General features: G+C 54.3%; 3 protein-coding genes across 3 annotated transcripts; 2 read left to right on the top strand and 1 right to left on the bottom strand.

Moving 5' to 3' along the window:
• Positions 1 to 134: 134 nt before the first annotated feature.
• Positions 135 to 2163, top strand: A1O7_02911 (uncharacterized protein; the record flags this gene model as incomplete). The annotated part of the gene is made up of 2 exons (XM_007756938.1): positions 135 to 194; positions 247 to 2163. 2 exons carry the CDS (start codon positions 135 to 137, stop codon positions 2161 to 2163), a joined length of 1977 nt encoding a protein of 658 aa, XP_007755128.1.
• A 10744-nt stretch (positions 2164 to 12907) lies between these two features.
• Positions 12908 to 14681, bottom strand: A1O7_02910 (uncharacterized protein; the record flags this gene model as incomplete). Its single annotated transcript, XM_007756937.1, has 6 exons — positions 12908 to 13078; positions 13148 to 13759; positions 13810 to 14001; positions 14056 to 14241; positions 14298 to 14445; positions 14506 to 14681. The coding sequence occupies 6 exons, from the start codon at positions 14679 to 14681 to the stop codon at positions 12908 to 12910; spliced, it is 1485 nt and encodes a 494-aa protein (XP_007755127.1).
• Positions 14682 to 17206: 2525 nt separating this feature from the next.
• On the top strand, positions 17207 to 18067 carry A1O7_02909 (uncharacterized protein; the record flags this gene model as incomplete). The annotated part of the gene is made up of 2 exons (XM_007756936.1): positions 17207 to 17405; positions 17457 to 18067. The coding sequence occupies 2 exons, from the start codon at positions 17207 to 17209 to the stop codon at positions 18065 to 18067; spliced, it is 810 nt and encodes a 269-aa protein (XP_007755126.1).
• Between the last annotated feature and the right edge of the window lie 57 nt (positions 18068 to 18124).

Genomic DNA, 18124 nt, shown 5'->3' with positions numbered 1-18124 from the left:
CAATAGTTCTTCCGTAGCCGATAACGGCCCACCTGCGGGACACTTCCAGTACAGGTACCAACCTCCTCGCCTCTTTCGCTCAGTCCAAGGTGTCCTTGTCGTTCGAACCTTGCATTGCTTCAGGCACGCACAAGATGTCCGAGTCAAGAACAGGCGGTGCTCCCGGCGCTGCGAGGCAGGAGGCAGGCGGAAAGGTAAGCACGTCGCCAGAACCTTGTCCTGGGATGTAAACTGACAACCCTCCAGTCGCTCGTCCAGACACTAATCCAAGGCGTCGGCATTTTCATGCTCACGCAGTTCGTCGTCAACCAGTTCTTCGGCTCTAAGACACAAAGTACCAGCGGCTCTGGCACGAACGTGAAGCAGAATGTCAATTTCGAGGACAGAGCAGACGTCACAGCCCTCACCAACTACTCTCAGATCCCTTTCAATATCGCGCCGCTGTGGCCGGATGACAGCGTCGTCGACATCAAGATGTACGTGTCCCCGCAGCTCACACTTCCCCCGCTATCGGCCCTGCCAAAGGACAACCTGGTCCTCGACGAGAAGAGCTTCAGGATTGGCAACTACAGCGAGAGCCGAGAGGTCAACACACAAATTACAATTCCCAAAGATGTTCAACACAATGGTACATTGTGGGGGCATTTCTACGTCGCTCTAGCCGGCAACGAACTTGACCCTACAAGTCCGAGCTACGATCCTTACAAAGCCGAGTACTTCAAGAAACCGCTGAATCACTACCTCCCCAAGAAGAAGGCACGAAAGTTGAAAAACCTGCTTGACAAATCTGAAAACACGGAAGAAGAAGAGGCCGAAGAAACTACTGGTCCCCAGATAGCGTCGTATTACCACCCGAACTTCACTGTTGCTGTCATCCCCAACACAGGCATCCAAAACTGGCGTCAAATGCACCCTGCTGTGCGCAAGAATATCGTCCTTGAACCCACCGGTCAGCGCGATTCCACGGGTCAGAATGGCTGGTACTACCCGGTGATCTTCCTGAACACCTTCTGGCAACTGCGATCGCAGATGACCGAGTTGAATGACACGGTAACCTCGATGCCCCTCAACATCAATCTGTATAACCTTGCGAATTGGAAATACTCACTTTTAGCGAGCATCGACGAAGGTATGAAGCAAAATGCCCAACAGGCCGCAAGTGGAGGTCCGATGCCCGCCTCGGGCGACGGCAGCGAATTCGAAAAGTTCAAGGAAATCCTCTTGGATACCAATGCGTACCTGTTGGGCACCACCTTCGTAGTCAGCATCCTGCACATGATATTCGAAGGATTGGCATTCAAGAACGATATCTCGCACTGGCGAAAGAAGAAAGACAATGTGGGCACTTCCGTCCGCACGATCCTGGCGAATGTCTTCATGCAGGCCGTTATTTTTCTGTACCTGGTCGACAACTCGGAGAACACAAGCTGGATGATTCTGGCCTCCCAAGGGTTCGGTATCGTCCTCGAAGCGTGGAAGATTACAAAGACGGTCGATGTGCGCTTGCGTGAACCTGGTTCCGACTCGTCATTCAAGGGATTGTTACCCTACGTGATCGTCTTTGAAGATAAACACAAACTCAGCGAGACGGAAAAGAAAACACAGGAGTACGACCAGATCGCCTTCCGATATCTGTACATCATTGCCGTGCCGTTGTTGCTCGCCTACGCCGTGTACAGCCTCATTTACGAGTCCCACAAATCGTGGTACAGTTTCATTATTGAGACCTTGGTCGGCTCGGTCTACGCTTATGGGTTCTTGATGATGGTTCCGAGCCTGTATATCAATTACAGGCTCAAATCCGTGGCGCACATGCCTAGCAAGGCACTTACGTACAAATTCCTCAACACCTTCATCGACGACTTATTTGCCTTCACAATTCGGATGCCACTCCTCCACAGGCTGGCGACGTTAAGAGACGATGTGATCTTCTTTGTGTGGCTATACCAGAAGTGGGCGTACAAGGTTGACTACACGCGGGTGAACGAGTTTGGACAAGGAGGCGATGATGAAGAGGAGGAACACGAGGACAACGCCAAAAAGGTTGATGGCGAAACGAAAAAGACACTGGCTGAACAGGACACCAAGGAATTGAAGCCATCTGCTCCTGTCTCTCGTGCGAGTGGGGCGCAGGCCACCGCAGGTGCAAAGAAGAGGAAATGAGCCAGGTGACGAGCTGATGTTGATCGTGGACCTGATCAGACGTGTCACGCCACTCATTTTGAGAGCCATGCGGCGCGACGACGACGCTGATACGAGTCTCGAGAAGACATTGGATGGCGAGGTGCCTGTCGAATATCACAGCGAAATCGTCGGATAGGCACTGCCTCACAAGGCAGACGTCCAGCAAGGTTGGTACCTGCGGTCCGCCTAGGTCCATGGCCTTCGGGCCACATACTTGATTGCATCAATATGATTTAGGAGGTGGACTTGGGAGCTGCAGCCTGTTGCCTGCTCGTCTCATCGACGCTGCGACCAGGACCAAGTGCGTGAATCCGAATGGGTTTAGAACGACATCAGCAGAACTCGACGTATGGATGGACAATATGTCAGCATCGTGGCTACCTACCGGCCATCATCTTCAAATCTCGATACATACTGTAAGTGACAATACATACCATTCTTCCGGGCAAGTCGGATTGAAAATGGAGACCCCTGAGACCGACGTCAGCTCGTGGTCTTGCCCGCCCCTCCTTTCCCCCCTTACCCTAATCGATTTCTTGCTTCTTCAATTTGCTTGTCGCAGGTCGGCCGGCTGTACGAGCTGCGACTGCAGAAGGAGGGAAGCTGAAACACACATACACAGCGCAGGGTAGTTTTGATGCCTTGCATGGATCTTCACCGCAAGCAGGTTCGACGGTTGGGCGCTTGTTTTAATGCCCAAGCAACCAAGATGTGCTCTCCAATCATTGAGCAGATGAGGATGGCGGCAGAATATTCATACAGAGAGAGTCGTTCATTCGTTCTCTCGTAAGAGAACACCGGGAGCTAGCACAACCTCCGAAGAGAATGGAGGTGTTCCCCCGGGAATGCTACCGGCATGGAAGACGCAGACCGAGCGTGTGACATCAGGCATTTGTCGCTAGGACGCGGAGCGGTTAAACGCCTTCGCTCCTATCCGCAACAAGTGGCTCAGGCGGGTGGGAACCTTGTGAGGCGTACACCACGATGGACGGCATGTACATGACTGAAGGGGAGGCCGAGTGCCATGTGCTTGTTGGTGGGTCTGTCCTTGATGCAGACCGCTTGTCTACAAACAGTTGTCGCCCATATATTTTGAACCAGTTCCCTTTCCGATTCGGTCTGTATGCGGCATGACGCGTACTGGAACTTGGGATCGAGGGCGCTCAGGAGCTGTCACATCGGCACTCCCGGCTAGCCACTTGTGATTCTCCGCTATTCTGCTTCAACCCCGTTGCTTTGGACTAATACCCTGGCTTGCAGTGAGTCAATCTTCGCTCAGACCGAGGGAAGCTGCACTACGGTATTGCTATCGGAACCTTTCCTTTTGCGAAACCGGTCTGAAAGCAGGACATGGGAGTTCGATCAATGAGGTTGAGCTCGCTAAGTCGAGCGAGGCATGGCGCCTTCAACTTCGATTGGTTGTTACTGGGACCTCTTTCTTGTACAATCGCCATCTGATGCCTGACCGGTCTGGCAACAACGCTGGTGCTCCCTTCACCACTCCTCAAATAATGCAAAGTCCGAGCGATCTCTCCCACTCTGATGACTACGCACGCGCTAGACTTGTCGGCTGAACCAATCTGTCGGCTCCATGCTACAGCCACGAACGGCGGCTCCGAGAAGTTCGAGCAGAGAAATGACCTGGTTAAGCAGATTGTTTCAACCGACAGGATGCCCTTAGTCCGTTCTGAATCATGCTACCCATAGTATACCATACTAGCTGCAGCACACGATCGGCACTTACCTGAGTTTTGCTCGTCCACCACTCGTTCACAGGACAGATCCGACCGCCAACATTGTTGCCTGCCCTGCTAGTGTACGTCCAAGGCAAGGGCTTCAGCCAGACCGACCACACTCTCACGGGCATGGCCATGGTCCACGAACACTTCGCGAATACCATCACAGGTCGCGCCTGGCTTGACTAGCCGGGAGAAGAGAAGATTGACCTGGGTCGTGGGCGGGATGCGGTAGCCCAGGGCCATTGTAGCCTTGACCGACTCGTCTGCCTCGCCTGTCCTTGCCTCCTCGGGACATTCGTCCTGCACAACATTGCATTGCAATCCTTGCGGCGCGGCGGCGCGACCGTGGTCTGACTGCGCGAACTGTAATACTAATGCAGAGCGCGGGCCACGAGATTTCTCGATCTCGCTAGGTACGCACCCACACCGAAAGCATACACCGAAGTTGTCAGGGCGCCAGGCGCGGCAGTGTGATCCCTGATCAGACCCTCTATAGCGTGGTGTGGCTCCCTTCTCGTCCCCGGATCAGCATGCCCTCGTTTGAGCAACAGGCGACTTGCTGCTTTTAGCGGAGAGATTGGGGCAAAGGCTGCCCATGAATGGATGCCGGGACTCTTCGTGGCAGCGCACACCTCCTCTGCTCATCCACAGTTGTCTGTCGAGACCCCATCGAGCAACTATGCTTGGCAAGAGTCTGTCCGGGGCGGTCTAAGAGCGAGTATGGCAAAGCCACCCCTGGTCGAAGCCGCCGGTCAAAAAGAGCAGGTACTCGTGGGTCACATGAATCAGAAAGAATCTCATGTCCTCCACAATCTATAAACCCTTCAAAGGCCGATACGTCATAGGCGTTGGAGAAACTCAAGCCAGTGATGGCGCCACTAGATCGGATGTTGGGAAGTCTGGGAGGCACACTATGGTGGGAGTGGACCAATGTCGGGCATACAGCCCGCCAGGCCTGCTTTGATTCAGGGTGAGTTTTGGTCGATGGCTTTGGGCCATAGAATTATTGCCCAGAGGCGTGGACTCGGCAGTAGGTGGTCACTGCGTCATTGCCATGATCCACCTTGCGCAAGGTTCGATAGTCAGCCATCCTTTCGCTGATGAGGAAAGGCCATTCAAAGAGACTGAGCAAGGCAACACGAAAGACGGATACACACTGCCTACTTACCGGAGTCTGCTGCCTGGGTGATTTCACCACGCCGGGTAGGGAGGACAATCATGTGGACATGGCTGTTGCATCTACGGAGCAGGCCACCCAATCGATGACACCGGGCGACAAGTCCAGCTCCTGAGTCATGGAGCAGTGCCCCACAACGACGATCAAGCATGACCTCGCAGGCCTATGGATTCGGTGCATGGTGGCTCACTGTGAGCAATCTTTGGGCGAATCCCAACCCGAACCCTGTACGAGCCGGGCAACCACAACTCTGATCCGGTAACTGCAATGAACATGGCTAAGCTCCTACCTGGTGAAGGCTTGATTTTGAGTGGCCGGCGCAACTTCCGTGCCATGGAGGGTGGAACTCAGCGCAGCGACCTGAGCGTGGAAAGACAATCAAAAATGACCCACCGTCACAAGCAAAGAAAACGCCCGGCATGATAGTTCCCTTTTCGCATCCATGCCTCATCAAATCAGCACGTGTACATGATTCCAAAACGACACTTTCTAGCAGACTTTGCGAGTTTGGAAGTTGCGGGGACCAAACTCTGGAAAGTGTCTTGTGCCTTCTGGCTGGATACAGACCACGACTTTTACCGCAACAGCTAGGCAATTCGACTGAATACTCGTGGAATCATGGTCCAGACTGTACAGATGGTGAGGTCCACGGGCGAATGGTGCCTACAGTTTGTGGTCTAACCGGCGTACAGGCTGTGCAAGGCTCTTCTAAGGTTGTCCCGGCCGTTGTGCCGTTGACGACCGTCTCAGCCCCCCTGGGCGACAAGGCTGTGACTAATGAACTATTGGACCGATTATGCTTGGGAGGATAATTACCTTCCGTGCTGGTTTGGACATTTCAGTTACTTCCAGTCCCATGGCCACAGATCCATACAGCTCTTACCATCTGACAGGGAGCAAATAGACGCACTGGGGGGTTCTCGCCCATCCGGCCATGATACCTCGAATCCGTTCCCACTCGAGGCTCAATTATTTGCTGCGCTAGCCCCGAAATCTCGGCCTGTCTTGCCAGGGTTTGAACCAATGGTCATCGAGGCTTGGGAAATGAGTCTTTCCATCTGTATCTGGCGGCTGTCCCATTCGTCAGGATTTCTACGACTTTTACCACGCTAGCTCGAGCGCCACGGTTTATCACCAGGCAATTTGGGCCGGCAACCATTTCGTTCGGCTATGCTGTACAGGCTGCGAGTATGAGGGACAATGGAGATACACAGCTCTACCATGCCAGAGCCGCCAATCAGCATAGGAGGCAGCAGATGGGTCACTATGATAAATCGCTCAGAGCATCACTCCTGTTGAGGCACCGAGCATGAAAAGCGTGCTTCCACCCTCGAAGTCAGACTCTCGCCATCGTTTCGAGCATACCTTCGAAACATCCGAACAGCAACTTTACCTCTCCGAGTCTAAGGGCTTCTGCACCCGCCACCACGCCAAGGTAAGTTGGCCCAGTGTCGCAGAGACTCTTGACTAATAACGCCCATCAATTCAGCGTTCCATACTATCCGCACCAAAGAGACATAGCAATCGGTGGCCCTTCACGTCGTCGAAATCCGAACAAAGTCTCCCGACAAGTGCTTTTGCTCCCCGCCCTCTGGAGGACTAGCTCTAGAAGCCGGTCTAAATTCCTCCCCATTGCCATGAGCGGCGCCGACGGGCCGGTCTGGTACTGCTGTCAGTGCGGTCATGGGGGTTTCTCAGTCAAGCTGAACCCATATTGCCCGCACTGTCAACGCCAACGGTGCAGCAGGTGTCGTGTGGAAACCAACAAGTCAAGTTGTCAGCGCGGGCCCACCAACTGCAGCACGGTCAAAGGTATCGAAGAGGGTTCCCCAGCCACAAGAAGGTGTCAAGCAAGCATGTCGACTCAGTGGGGCCGCTTGACCGAGGTTGACAGCCCAGGGAGGGATAGACATCTCTGACACGAATGACCGTTGATATCATATAAGTCTATCGTGGCACAAGGAGACGGTCATGCGCGGATAGGCTGTCCGTCGACTGCAGACATTGGGCTTGGACATCAAGAGTCGACTTGGCAGCATCTCAGGCTGTCTGCCTTCTCCACGATGGCACTGTCGGGCAATTGCATGGGGCGGAGGGGGGTTCGTTATACCACGACATGTGGCGACATAGGGAGGCTGTTCACTTCCAATGTACCAGTAGCATTTTAATCTTGGCAATCGACAGGGTTTCGGGAGCTTGAGGGCTGGTCCTTCTGCGCGACGGCTGCCTCGCTGGCTCTCATACATGGCGGAATCCTCACGACGCAGGCAAATTGACCTAACAAGCACTAGCGAAACTACCATACTTGCTGGCGCTGTGGCTCAGTCCAGCAGGTGACTGACTGTTGAACTAGCGGTAGGGTCAGGCTGACTCGGGCATAATTAGCGATGTCCTCGAGTTCGTCACGTCGACGAATAGCGAAGTCCTGTTCTGCAAGGCTGAGTCGGCAGGGTCCGGCCGGGGGGGGGGGGGGGGAAACGGGGCTGTTTCAAGCCAGCACGGCCAGGCAGCGAAACAAGTCGATCCACTGCAATGTCTCCTGCTCGAAACAAGCGACTCTCATCGTAGTGCCCGCACTCACTCGACTCTAAAAAGGCGTGGAAGGAGCGGTGTTGGGTCGACGATGCAAACGGCCGTGGCTGGGGGTCCGACTGCCAAGGCCTTTGCTGCCTGAAGCTTCTACGCAGCTTCCCCTCCACCTAGGCAAATATCTGCCTTTTCCCCCGTCTTGCCTTCCAGCAACTCTCTCTTCCTGGCCTAGACCAGCCAGCTCGTCATCGAGCCTGCGTTTTGGCCCTCTAGGATCAGACAATCAACACGACTCAGAACCCTGGTTCCCGCTGACGATGTGGCAGCATAGGCGACCGATCGACCCTTTCCCCTTGACCGGCCCAGACGGTGATTTTGTCTCCTTCGCGGCATCACACAGACTTGCACATAGATCTCAGATCGCTCCTGCTGCATACTGGGACCGCAGTGCTGTTGTGCATTGCCGGAGTCTGCTTCAGCGATTGAGCCTTTCGAGATCAGATCGTGGGGAGACATGGACCTCTACGACACAACAGTACAGCCCCAATGGAGGGTTGTGACTCTGGATCTGAAGGCTACTGAATCTGATTGCGCCCATCCCGCGTCCGCCACATTCCCGCCTTTTCGTCGACCAGCAATATTAACTTTAGCCGGCTTTTTGAGAGGCTACCAATAAGACCGATACACGGCCATCATTTTTGCGTCCTGGGCGATGAAACTGGCCACGGATATATCATCCACTGAAACATTCAGAAATCTGACCCACTGGTTGAAACTTCCAGAGGAATGCAGCATATGGTCTCCCACTAGGCGTCTGGCTACATGAATCCAATACCGCCGTTCGCGGAAGGCAAAAGCTCCTAACTGTCCCTCCCTATGAAGACTGGCTGCCTTTGTCTCCCAAACTCACCCGGACCCCGGCTCAGGCTGATCATGGCTTCAGCTCGCCTACGCAGTCCGACGTTCTGTACTACGCCGAGGACGTTTTGCAGACTGTCGACCCGCCTGTCCGATTTCCGCTCACTCACAAGCGCGCGTTCAAATGTTCTTTTGTGCAATGCCGCGCACAGATCCAAAATGGCTGTGCTAATGTTTGGTACCTTTGAGTCTCGGCTGGACGTGTACTGGCTCCTGCGTGGCCATTATGGTCCCGAGTCGCTGAGAGCTTGTCCACAATTCCCCCTCGCTGCTGTCAGTCCATTTACCGGTTCTTTGCACACTCATGTCATTGCGTCTGCTCGTGGTGGAGGTGTTTGCTTCAATTCTTTCTCTTGCGCCTAGACGACGCTATGACTCGTCTTCATTGCAAGCCGAGATGAGAGACACCGAGCTGCAAAGCCCCAGCAGATGAGGACCAAGCCGGGATGGCTTATAAGCTGCCATCTTCGCTGTCCTGATCACCAAATTAAACACGAACAGCATTCCTTCGATCGACCTTCTTGCTTGTACTATTCTCCTTTATTCACTCAGTCATGGACCAGGGAGCAAGGTACGTACGTGCCAATGCTTGGAGATGTTGCAACTCTCGGTGCCACGCCATCAATATCCGCGAACTCCACAAGACACATTGTCCGGAATGCGACCAAAGGCGGTGCCGAAATTGCGAAGACGTCTTTCTCAAGCAAGACCGCCGTTCGCAGCACGACGACAAAGTGGTGCCACGGCACTAGCAAGCGGCGACACACACTCGATAGGTACAGCCGTGTAACTTCAGTTCCATGATCTCTCCTAACACGAAGAAGGACCCCAGTGCAGGACCAGAATGGAGCATCATGTAACGCACCCCATGTCTCGCAGGTCATCTTTTCTGGCATATCAGGAGCAGTGGGAAATGTGGGTACGGCTGGATAGAAGCAACAACGGTTAGACGTTCTCGGAAACTCAGGTTCACAGTACTGAGCATGGGGTGCATCGATGATAGCCTCGATTATCGCGTGTGGCTAAGGACCAGGGTAATGATTCTCAAAAGGTTGTTCAAATGGCCGCAATCCCATTTGCCTTGCGGCCATTGCCGCCTGCGACGAGACTTGCGATTGTCTGCTATACAATAAATAGCTCTGACTGCCGTACCAACCGAGGAACCTCTGAATTGAGGATGGTACTTTTGGGAACTTGTTCGTTTCAACACGTCATGTACAGGCTTCGGTGCCCAAGCTACGTTCTGAATGGCGCGCCGATATCACCGATTGGACATATGCAGCCACTCCATGCAAGATGCAGGTGCAAAGCAGCAACATCACCAGCAGCAGCGCAAGCAGCACCCCCCTGTCACCTTGTCACTTTGTCCGCCCACCCCATCTGGCCGCCCTCCTTCTCTTATCTCACCACGCATCTGGTTACTCGATTCTGGTCTGGTTTTCATCCCCGCAGGCTGCCTGGTGTTTTAACGTCGACCCTTCAGCCATACCAACCTCCTCTCAAGCTGCTATCCTTTTAGTCTGCTCTTGGAGCTTTCCCGGCGAAGGTTTTACGGGCAAGCCAATCAAGAACATTGACAATCGTGTCCCGGCACCTCAAGCCTCGCGAGCTGCTCATTGTGCTCTTCTGCAGCAAACCCCACCCGCCTTCCCGAAGCACGCAGCAGCACAGCCTCGATCTTCGCTGCATGCTCTGCTAATGACTCTGACCACGTGGTAGACCGGGATGATGCGGCCGGCTGCCAGGTTGCTCTTTCCAGTAAATAGACACCAAAGGCAACCCCTTCCACACAGCCCTCCGCATTAGCTGGGTCGTTCTTGCATGCATTCGTCCGAACCACCTTGAGCGACACCTGCCAAACGAAGTACTAGCCATAGGTATACGATGCCAGACACTCAGCGATGATGCAATTTCGGGTTTGGTTTCCAGGGATATCGCTCTCTCCGAGCCCGCCAACAGCTTACGCCAGTGGAGCCCCTTTCGGAATGGGCCTGCCGTGGTCATTATGAACGCTGCACCGTCCACGCCCTCTGTGCGTATGCAATCTCTGATTGTGTACGTGTTCGGAATTTTGCACGAGGACTGGAGCTACCACTCGGCCCCCCTGTCGCACAGGACCGTCCATGAAACGCCAAATTCGAGCCCGGTGAGCGAAGGGGGGAAAGAGTTGAGCACAAACAGGCAAACAGGCGACAGATACTCCGCCATGATGCCTTCGAGGCACATTGAGGAGAAGCATGCGTGTTGGCCTCCAATTCGAGACATGATCGATGAACAGATATTTCTCACCGACTCTCGTCCCCTCCAATAAGACACAGAGGCAGGGTTTTCTTCAGAGCTCCCACAATCCCTTGCCAGACTCGTCCCTTCCTGCCACGGTAGGCGTCGGACCTACTCCACCTCTAGGAACATCCCGAATCTCTCGAGTCTGCGGTCCTGTCCATGAGCAGGGCGTCCGCGAACAGTATAGCTCTTGAGCCATGGCTCATGTATGCTACAGCGGAAAGCAGCACTGGAGGTATATCTTCAACCCCCGACCAGCTTCCTATACCAGCTCAAACCTATCAGTATCTCCTCTCCTTGCGCAAACATGCCGGACAATCCTCCAATAGTCCAGGTCTTGGACAACACAACGGACCCTCCCACCGGCACCTATGTTCGAGCTAACTACTGGTACTGCTGCCGGTGCGATGGAGCCAAAGAGAACCCGCAGCTATGGAAACTCTACCGCAAGTGTGTCCCCTGCGACCATACGCGCTGTGACCGATGCATCCCAACCTACATCGGCCGCAAGCCTAGGCAATAGCGGCTCGATGTGCTACAACCAGGTATGACGCGAGCGACTAGTGTTGTGCATGTCTCTTCGGCTGCTGACTGCTGTCATCGTTGAGCAGGCTATCGAGCTCGAAGAGCACAGGCCTCAATTGTTACCCGCGGGATAGCACGTTCTGCTACCGAGGCTCCAAAGACCCGACGACCGCGCACCTCCTTTCCGAAGGTCCTTACCGGATACCACCACTCACCGTCATTACCGAAGCGTCCCCTTCTTGGATGTCCTTATCGAATACCACCACTCAGAATGCCATTATGGAACCCTTCCCTGCCTGAATGTCCTTATCGATTACCACCATCCAAATTGTCATTATCAGACGTCCCTTCTTGAATGTCCTTACCGAATACCACGCGCTGATTAATCCTCATTGCTTGAGATTGATGTCAACTTCTTATACCCGACAAGCAGCTATATCTTGTACTGCCTTGGCCCCATACGTTCTATCTTCCTCACGAGCTTCAGCCTGGCTTCGCCCCCGATCCAGTCCTCGACCTCATACATCGATTCCCAGTCCTGAGATCTCCTACAGGCCAACACGCTATACCACTTCCCCTTGGATGGCAAACCTGAGAACACCGAATCAAGCAGAAGGTCAGCGACTCAAGGGATGGGTGTCTACATTAAACGATAGTGACAGCCGTGTGCAGTCGATGCGATGCGATACAATACAATACGATGCAATACATTGTTGTTTGTCCCAACTCCGTTGTTCAACAATGCCGTCCGCACACCATTGTCAAGTCCTCATGTGCTAAGGCAGCAAGCAGGGCTGATACTCCGATAACCCCTCCTTGGCTACCTGTCGTAGATACCAACACACGATCGGCGTGACGAGATCTGGTTTGAACGGGGTGCGGCGCCGTCACCGCACGAGCCGCAGCATTTTGACTGTACATCGTACTTGCCAGCCCCGCCTTGCTCTGCCTTGCTCTACTTTGCTCTACTTGACTCTGCTTGGCCTTGGCATGTCCTGTCTTGCATTGCCCTATTCCTCCCAGCAAATATTTACATATCCTAATAGAGTAGTACTTCTGACACCTTGACTCCCTGACTCCCTGACTCTTCGCCACTGCATACCACAGACACAGATACGATGCTCTCTGCTCTCTACTTACATGGCTTACAACCACGGGCCACGCATGCACTTTGACTGAGGCAGTCAGTTTGTAGTCTGCGGTGCACGATCCGCAGTTTCACATCATACGGCTCCCAGACACGCACAGGCACACCTAGATACAGCCACAGCACATGTAATGCCCTGCCACCTAGGTGCCCACCCCTATCATTCACTCATCCCACCAAATGCACGTAGGTGATGGGCCACGATAATCTTGTTCAGGCCGTTGCAAGCACGGGCATCGTGATGCAGACGTTGGTGGCAATACGGATGACACATCCAGATCTCACTTCACTAATTATACCACAGTACTCGCATGTGACTACTCAATGCCCACTGGTCGTCCATTCATCGCTGATTCACGCCACTTGTCGCCGACCACCAACCAATCCAAGGCTTGGACCGACCCCTCAATAAGCATAGAACAAGATCGTCTCGTCACCGCTCTGGCGGATCTTCTTGTTCGTGCGAATGAGCCAGAGTTTCATGACCCACGCCGCCGTGGCGCAGGCGACCGAAAAGGCCGCCGAGCTGGCCATGGCGATGGTGTAGCGCGGCTCGTCGGAGCTGGGCCAAAGGTACTATGTGACATTTGACGTTAGTGATGACAGGCCCGGACACCGCAGACACGCGGAAGGGGCAGTACGCACCGGAGTCCACACGAAAGAAGCATTCGCAATGGTATTGACGATTGCCAGACTGGACGCCTTCTTCTCCTTGGTCTGGCCGCACGTGGAGCCCACCCAGCCCAGGATGATCGAGTTGACCGCGTAGGTGCCGATCGCGAAGACGACCATGGCGAAGTATCGCGCGCCGGTGTTCAGCGTGGCGCAGCCGAGCACGAAGCCGAACACGGCGACGGCCTTGGCGCCTGTGATGTGCCAGGTGCGTTCGTTGAACCTGCCCGAACTGGCGGACCAGAGGATCGAGATGATGCCCGCGATCAGGTACGGCGGGCAGGTCAGCACGAGCGTAATGGTCTGGTTGAAGCCCAGGGTCTCGACGGCCGTGGGGAAGAAGTTCTTGAACCCGTTGGCCGCCAGGTGCATGTGCTGCATGAAGGCGAAGAGCCAGAGCTTGGGGTCCCGGGCGGCTTCTTTCAGGCCCGCAAAGGTCGAGGTGCCGGCCTTGCCGCCGACGGTGTCGCGCTCGATGCGGTCGTGGGCGAGTTGTCGTTCTTCGGGCGTGAGCCATTTGGTGGTGAGAGGGTGGTCGGGGAGCGTGAAGACGGCGCCGAGGGCGATGACAAATGTGGCGATGCCCTGGGATGGATGTGTTAGAACTTGAGCATCACACAGAGATTGGCCCATACCTGGATGATGAAGAGCCATCTCCAGCCTTCGAGACCGGCCTTGCCGTCCAGCTCAAAGATACCCAGCGCAATGAGACCGGCAAACGCTGTGGCGAGGATGTTGCCGGTGTAGAGGATGGAGATGCGCGTGGCGATCTCCTTGCGAGTGTAGAAGATTGAGAGCATGAAGAGGGCGCCAGGGTAGTAGGGAGCCTTGATACTTATTAACACATTCTGGTGCGTTGCGGGCGAGTGGTGATAACGTACCTCTGTCACGCCTAGGAAGAAACGAGTGAGAAGAAGACCCGTGAAATTCTTAGATAGCGCCGTCAAGGTGCTGACGACGGCCCAAAGCGCCATGAAGAAGGACATGTAATAGGACGGTCGGACCCGCGTGAGGATCATGTTGGATGGCACCTGGCCTAGCAAGTACCCGACAAAGAGAATGGACACCTGTGAGTGATATCAGCGGCATCCCACGTGGGAGCTCCGGGGCGGACGAGACTTACGCAGGTCTGGTACTGCGTCGAAGTCAAGCCCAGATCTTCTTCCATGTCGTTGATACGTGCTAACGCAATGGCATTTCGATCCAAGTAGTTGAGCCAGTACATGATCCACAGCGTTGGCATGATCCATCGATCAAGCTTCTTGACGAGTCTGGATTCGATATCTTGTCAGCGTTGCACCAGGCACGGCGACAGTGGGAGCATAGCATACTGGATCTCTTTCGGGTCGGTCTTCTTGTGAGCTCCTGAATAATCGACGCGGACAGCTGTGCCTTCGCTATCGACGACATATTCTTCATGTGCGCCTGCTGGTTTGTCGACCTCAATTACAGGTGGCTGGCGGCCCTCAATTACGGTCTTCTCGTTGTGTGCATGATGAGCTGCCATGGTGAGTGTCGCAAGAACGACGTGAGGAGGAGTGAGGTATTTTCCTTGAGCGCAGAGGCTGATGAAGTCAACCGGAGACTGTTTGATAAGAGCTGCGAATACTCTGGGGAACAGATCGTCCAGGGTGAGGACTGCCGACCTTTATACCTACCAACCTACCAACCAACCTACCTGGATTCATCGCTGCACAATCGACCACGGTTCTGGCATTCATGGACAATGTCGACATTGCTCATCAACACTCTTCAGGGTCCCCCTCATTTTCGTGCCAGGCGCACTAGGATAGGACGTCCATGGATGAGCATGTAGGTGACAGGCATCGGAACGACAGACCAAGACACCAAGCCCGCCAAGTCCCGTAGACGACCCCGGATTGGCGACCCCGTATTGGCGGAGAAAGCTTTGAGCGTTTTGCCACCTAAGCCTCTTCCGGCAAATCACAAAATCCCAATGATACCCAAGAATCCGCGGCGTACGTGAGCCAGGAATGATCTTTCCCCGAGGCCAATCTAGATGGGTTGGCGTGCAGCGATGGCGGGGACGCGGCAGTGACAACATCTCAGGTCACGACTTGGCGGAGCGGAGTTTGCATCATGCTAAGTTTGCATCAGCCAAGTGTCTTTCACCCTCGTGTTGACGTTCGCCGTATCGCTATTTTCCTCCACTCTCCCGTTCTCAAATGCCGTTGCCCTTATGGACGCTGCTTTCATTCCGGGAGCGGCCTTTCAAGATGGCATTTGGCGGATGGCGAGCGGCGAGCGGGAAGAGGAATGGGCTTTCACCCTGGTTGCCCCGAACCGGACCCCGACGGGAGGACATACCGGCCTTGGCAGGTGAGATTCTGCGGCCGTTCTCGAAGCTTTCTGCATACGGACTGATGCATGGTCCCTCATGACTGGTCTTTGGCATGCTTATCCCTTCTTGATGCAAGGGGTGTTATCGCCCAGAAGTCCCAAGAAAAGCCACAAAGCCGTCAAACATCACCTACGGGATGGATGACTGATACTATGCCTTCCTCGCTGGGTAGTCAGCCTGGATGAGGTGCGTCAAGGACGCTCGCGAAGGCGCAGAAAGTAGCTTTGTGGCATGAACTTCAAGTACAAATGTAGTTAGTTCCACGTCTAAGACTGTGTGTCCCGACGGCGTCCATAGGGGAGACGCCCACACCTACGATCTTGTCTCAACTGCTTCGCCGTCGCCTCGTCGACTCTCCGAGAAGTCTCGTGTCTCGCTTGCCGCATGAATTGACGTTCGAACACTTGTTGACCCTTGCTTGGCTGTGGGCTAGGGCATTGCGATGCCACTGACCCCATGCTGCATGCCTGCTCCGACATGCGTGACAAGACCTTCCGAATCTCGTCCAGTTCTTGGTTAGTCCCAAGGTGCTTTGTCGCGGAATAGAAATTAGTGCGACCCAACATTTTATCACGTCTCCTTGGTCTTCCCCACCGCTCCGTTGGGACGACTGGAAGGTCTCCTGCGAGTGTGCCTTGGTGAAGTTCATGTCGCCCCTCAAATACGAATCCTGAAGTCCGATCACTACCGCCCCAGCCCGAAATCTGAATGCAATCGGCAATGTTACGGGTGTATCGATGGGGGTCGGCAACTTTCACTGTGTTGGAGACAGCACGTTGTCTCCCCCATTGGCCGCCGGAGCAGCTTGATTGCGCTGTAGTGCGGAATGGGCACCGAACCAACCTGTTTTACAGTCAGTCGCAGTCGCCGTCCGCAGTCCATGGCCGAGTATGCAAGGAGCGACGGTGCTGCCTGCCTGCAAGTTCAGAAACCGAGTTTCATTGCGCCTTTGTGTCCAAGCTTGAACAGGGCAGGCACCACGCATATGGCGATCGCTGCTGAATGTGGGCTTTGAGATCGACGGAAGTGGTAGGGGCATTGCGATTTTCGAAGCTCTGAACCGCGCCCATCCATACAGCAGGGACAGATCCATACCCGGTTCATGCCCTCCCGATTACAAGATAGATCTTCATGTTGTTAGCTACTGACAGACGATGGTCAGCCAGTCGATTCTGTATGGTAGGTCTTGACGAAATGCTGAAGCCGTGCTATTGTGTTCCTGCACTCCCGAATACTGTATGTGGCTTCATTTTGCAGAGTCGTTTGATAGCCAACCATGCGATGTGGCGCTTTGCTGAGATGCTTGTTCTTCGCTACAAGGGTCGCAGAAGCGAGGATGAGCAGCAGCAGCCATTTCGTGCAGGCAATTGCGACTGCTATCGCATAAGATTCCCATTGTTTGGTCTCATGAGAGTCCCCGGTAGCCGTATAGCTCGGCAAATGCAGAGATGTGACCTCGACCGCCCATTCCGCCTCTTCCGTCTCACGAAACAGACATACGGCGGGATTCAGGGACAACAGGTACGGCTTTTTCGGCGCATCAGTTCTACCATAGCGCAAACGCCATATGTGTGAAGCACTTCGCCGTACCATTCATTGTCAACTGTTCGCTATGGGCAGCTTAATTACTGCATTCAGCTGCCCTGCTTGCACAACCACCATTCATTTGCATGGGTGCGCGCCATATCTGGAGGCTCAACCGGTTTCTCCGGAGCGTACAGGCGCCATGCCGGCACTGGTCCAGCTGCCAGGATCGACCGTCAGGTCACAGCAAATGGGCAAAGATCAAACATGACAAGGGCAAGAACGACATCGCGAAGAGCAAGGCCCGCACGCATTTGTCTGCCGACATCATAATGGCATCGAGATGTAAGGAGCTTCTGCGTTCCCAAGGAGGCTGATTGGCTGATTGACACGCAGTGGGCGGGCCTGATCCCAGCATGAATTCCAGACTCGCGCATGCGATTGCCGTTGCGAAGAAAGGTCAACTGTCGAAGACGTCTATCGAGCATGCAATTGCCAAAGGCCAGGGCAAATCGCCAACCGGCCAAGCGCTGGAGAACGTGACCATCGAAGCGATGCTGCCGCACGGTGTGGCTGCGATGATTGAATGCCAGACCGACAATAAAGCGAGAACGTTGACAGACGTCCGGTACATCATCACGAAGGCAGGTGGCACAGCTACGCCAACAGCGTTCATGTTCGAGAAAAAAGGTCGGGTGTGCTTTGAAGAGCAGGAAAAGATAGGAGTCGAGGATGCCCTCGAAGACGCCATCGAGGCGGGGGCTCTAGACATTTCGTCGGAGGACAACAAACTGGTGGTTGAAACCGAACCAGCCGATGTCATGGCCGTTGCTCAGAAGCTTCAGAAGAAGCTGGAGCTTCAGGTGGAAAAGGCAGAAGTGGTGTACGTGCCGAACGAGGATTCTGTGGTTACCTTGTCTGCAAAACAGGAGCACGAGGTGCAGAGCATTCTAGATTCTCTAGAAGAAGACCCAAGTGTCCAGACTTTGTACATCAACGCTAGTTGATAGCAGGCATACAATCTTGACCAAATCCACTTAGTGCTGGACCCAATGTGCTCGTAC

Source organism: Cladophialophora yegresii (genome assembly GCF_000585515.1).
Source record: "Cladophialophora yegresii CBS 114405 chromosome Unknown aczIN-supercont1.2, whole genome shotgun sequence".
NCBI lineage: Eukaryota > Fungi > Ascomycota > Eurotiomycetes > Chaetothyriales > Herpotrichiellaceae > Cladophialophora > Cladophialophora yegresii.
The sequence above is the reverse complement of the archived record's forward strand: the minus strand, read 5'-3'. Positions and strand labels throughout refer to the sequence as shown.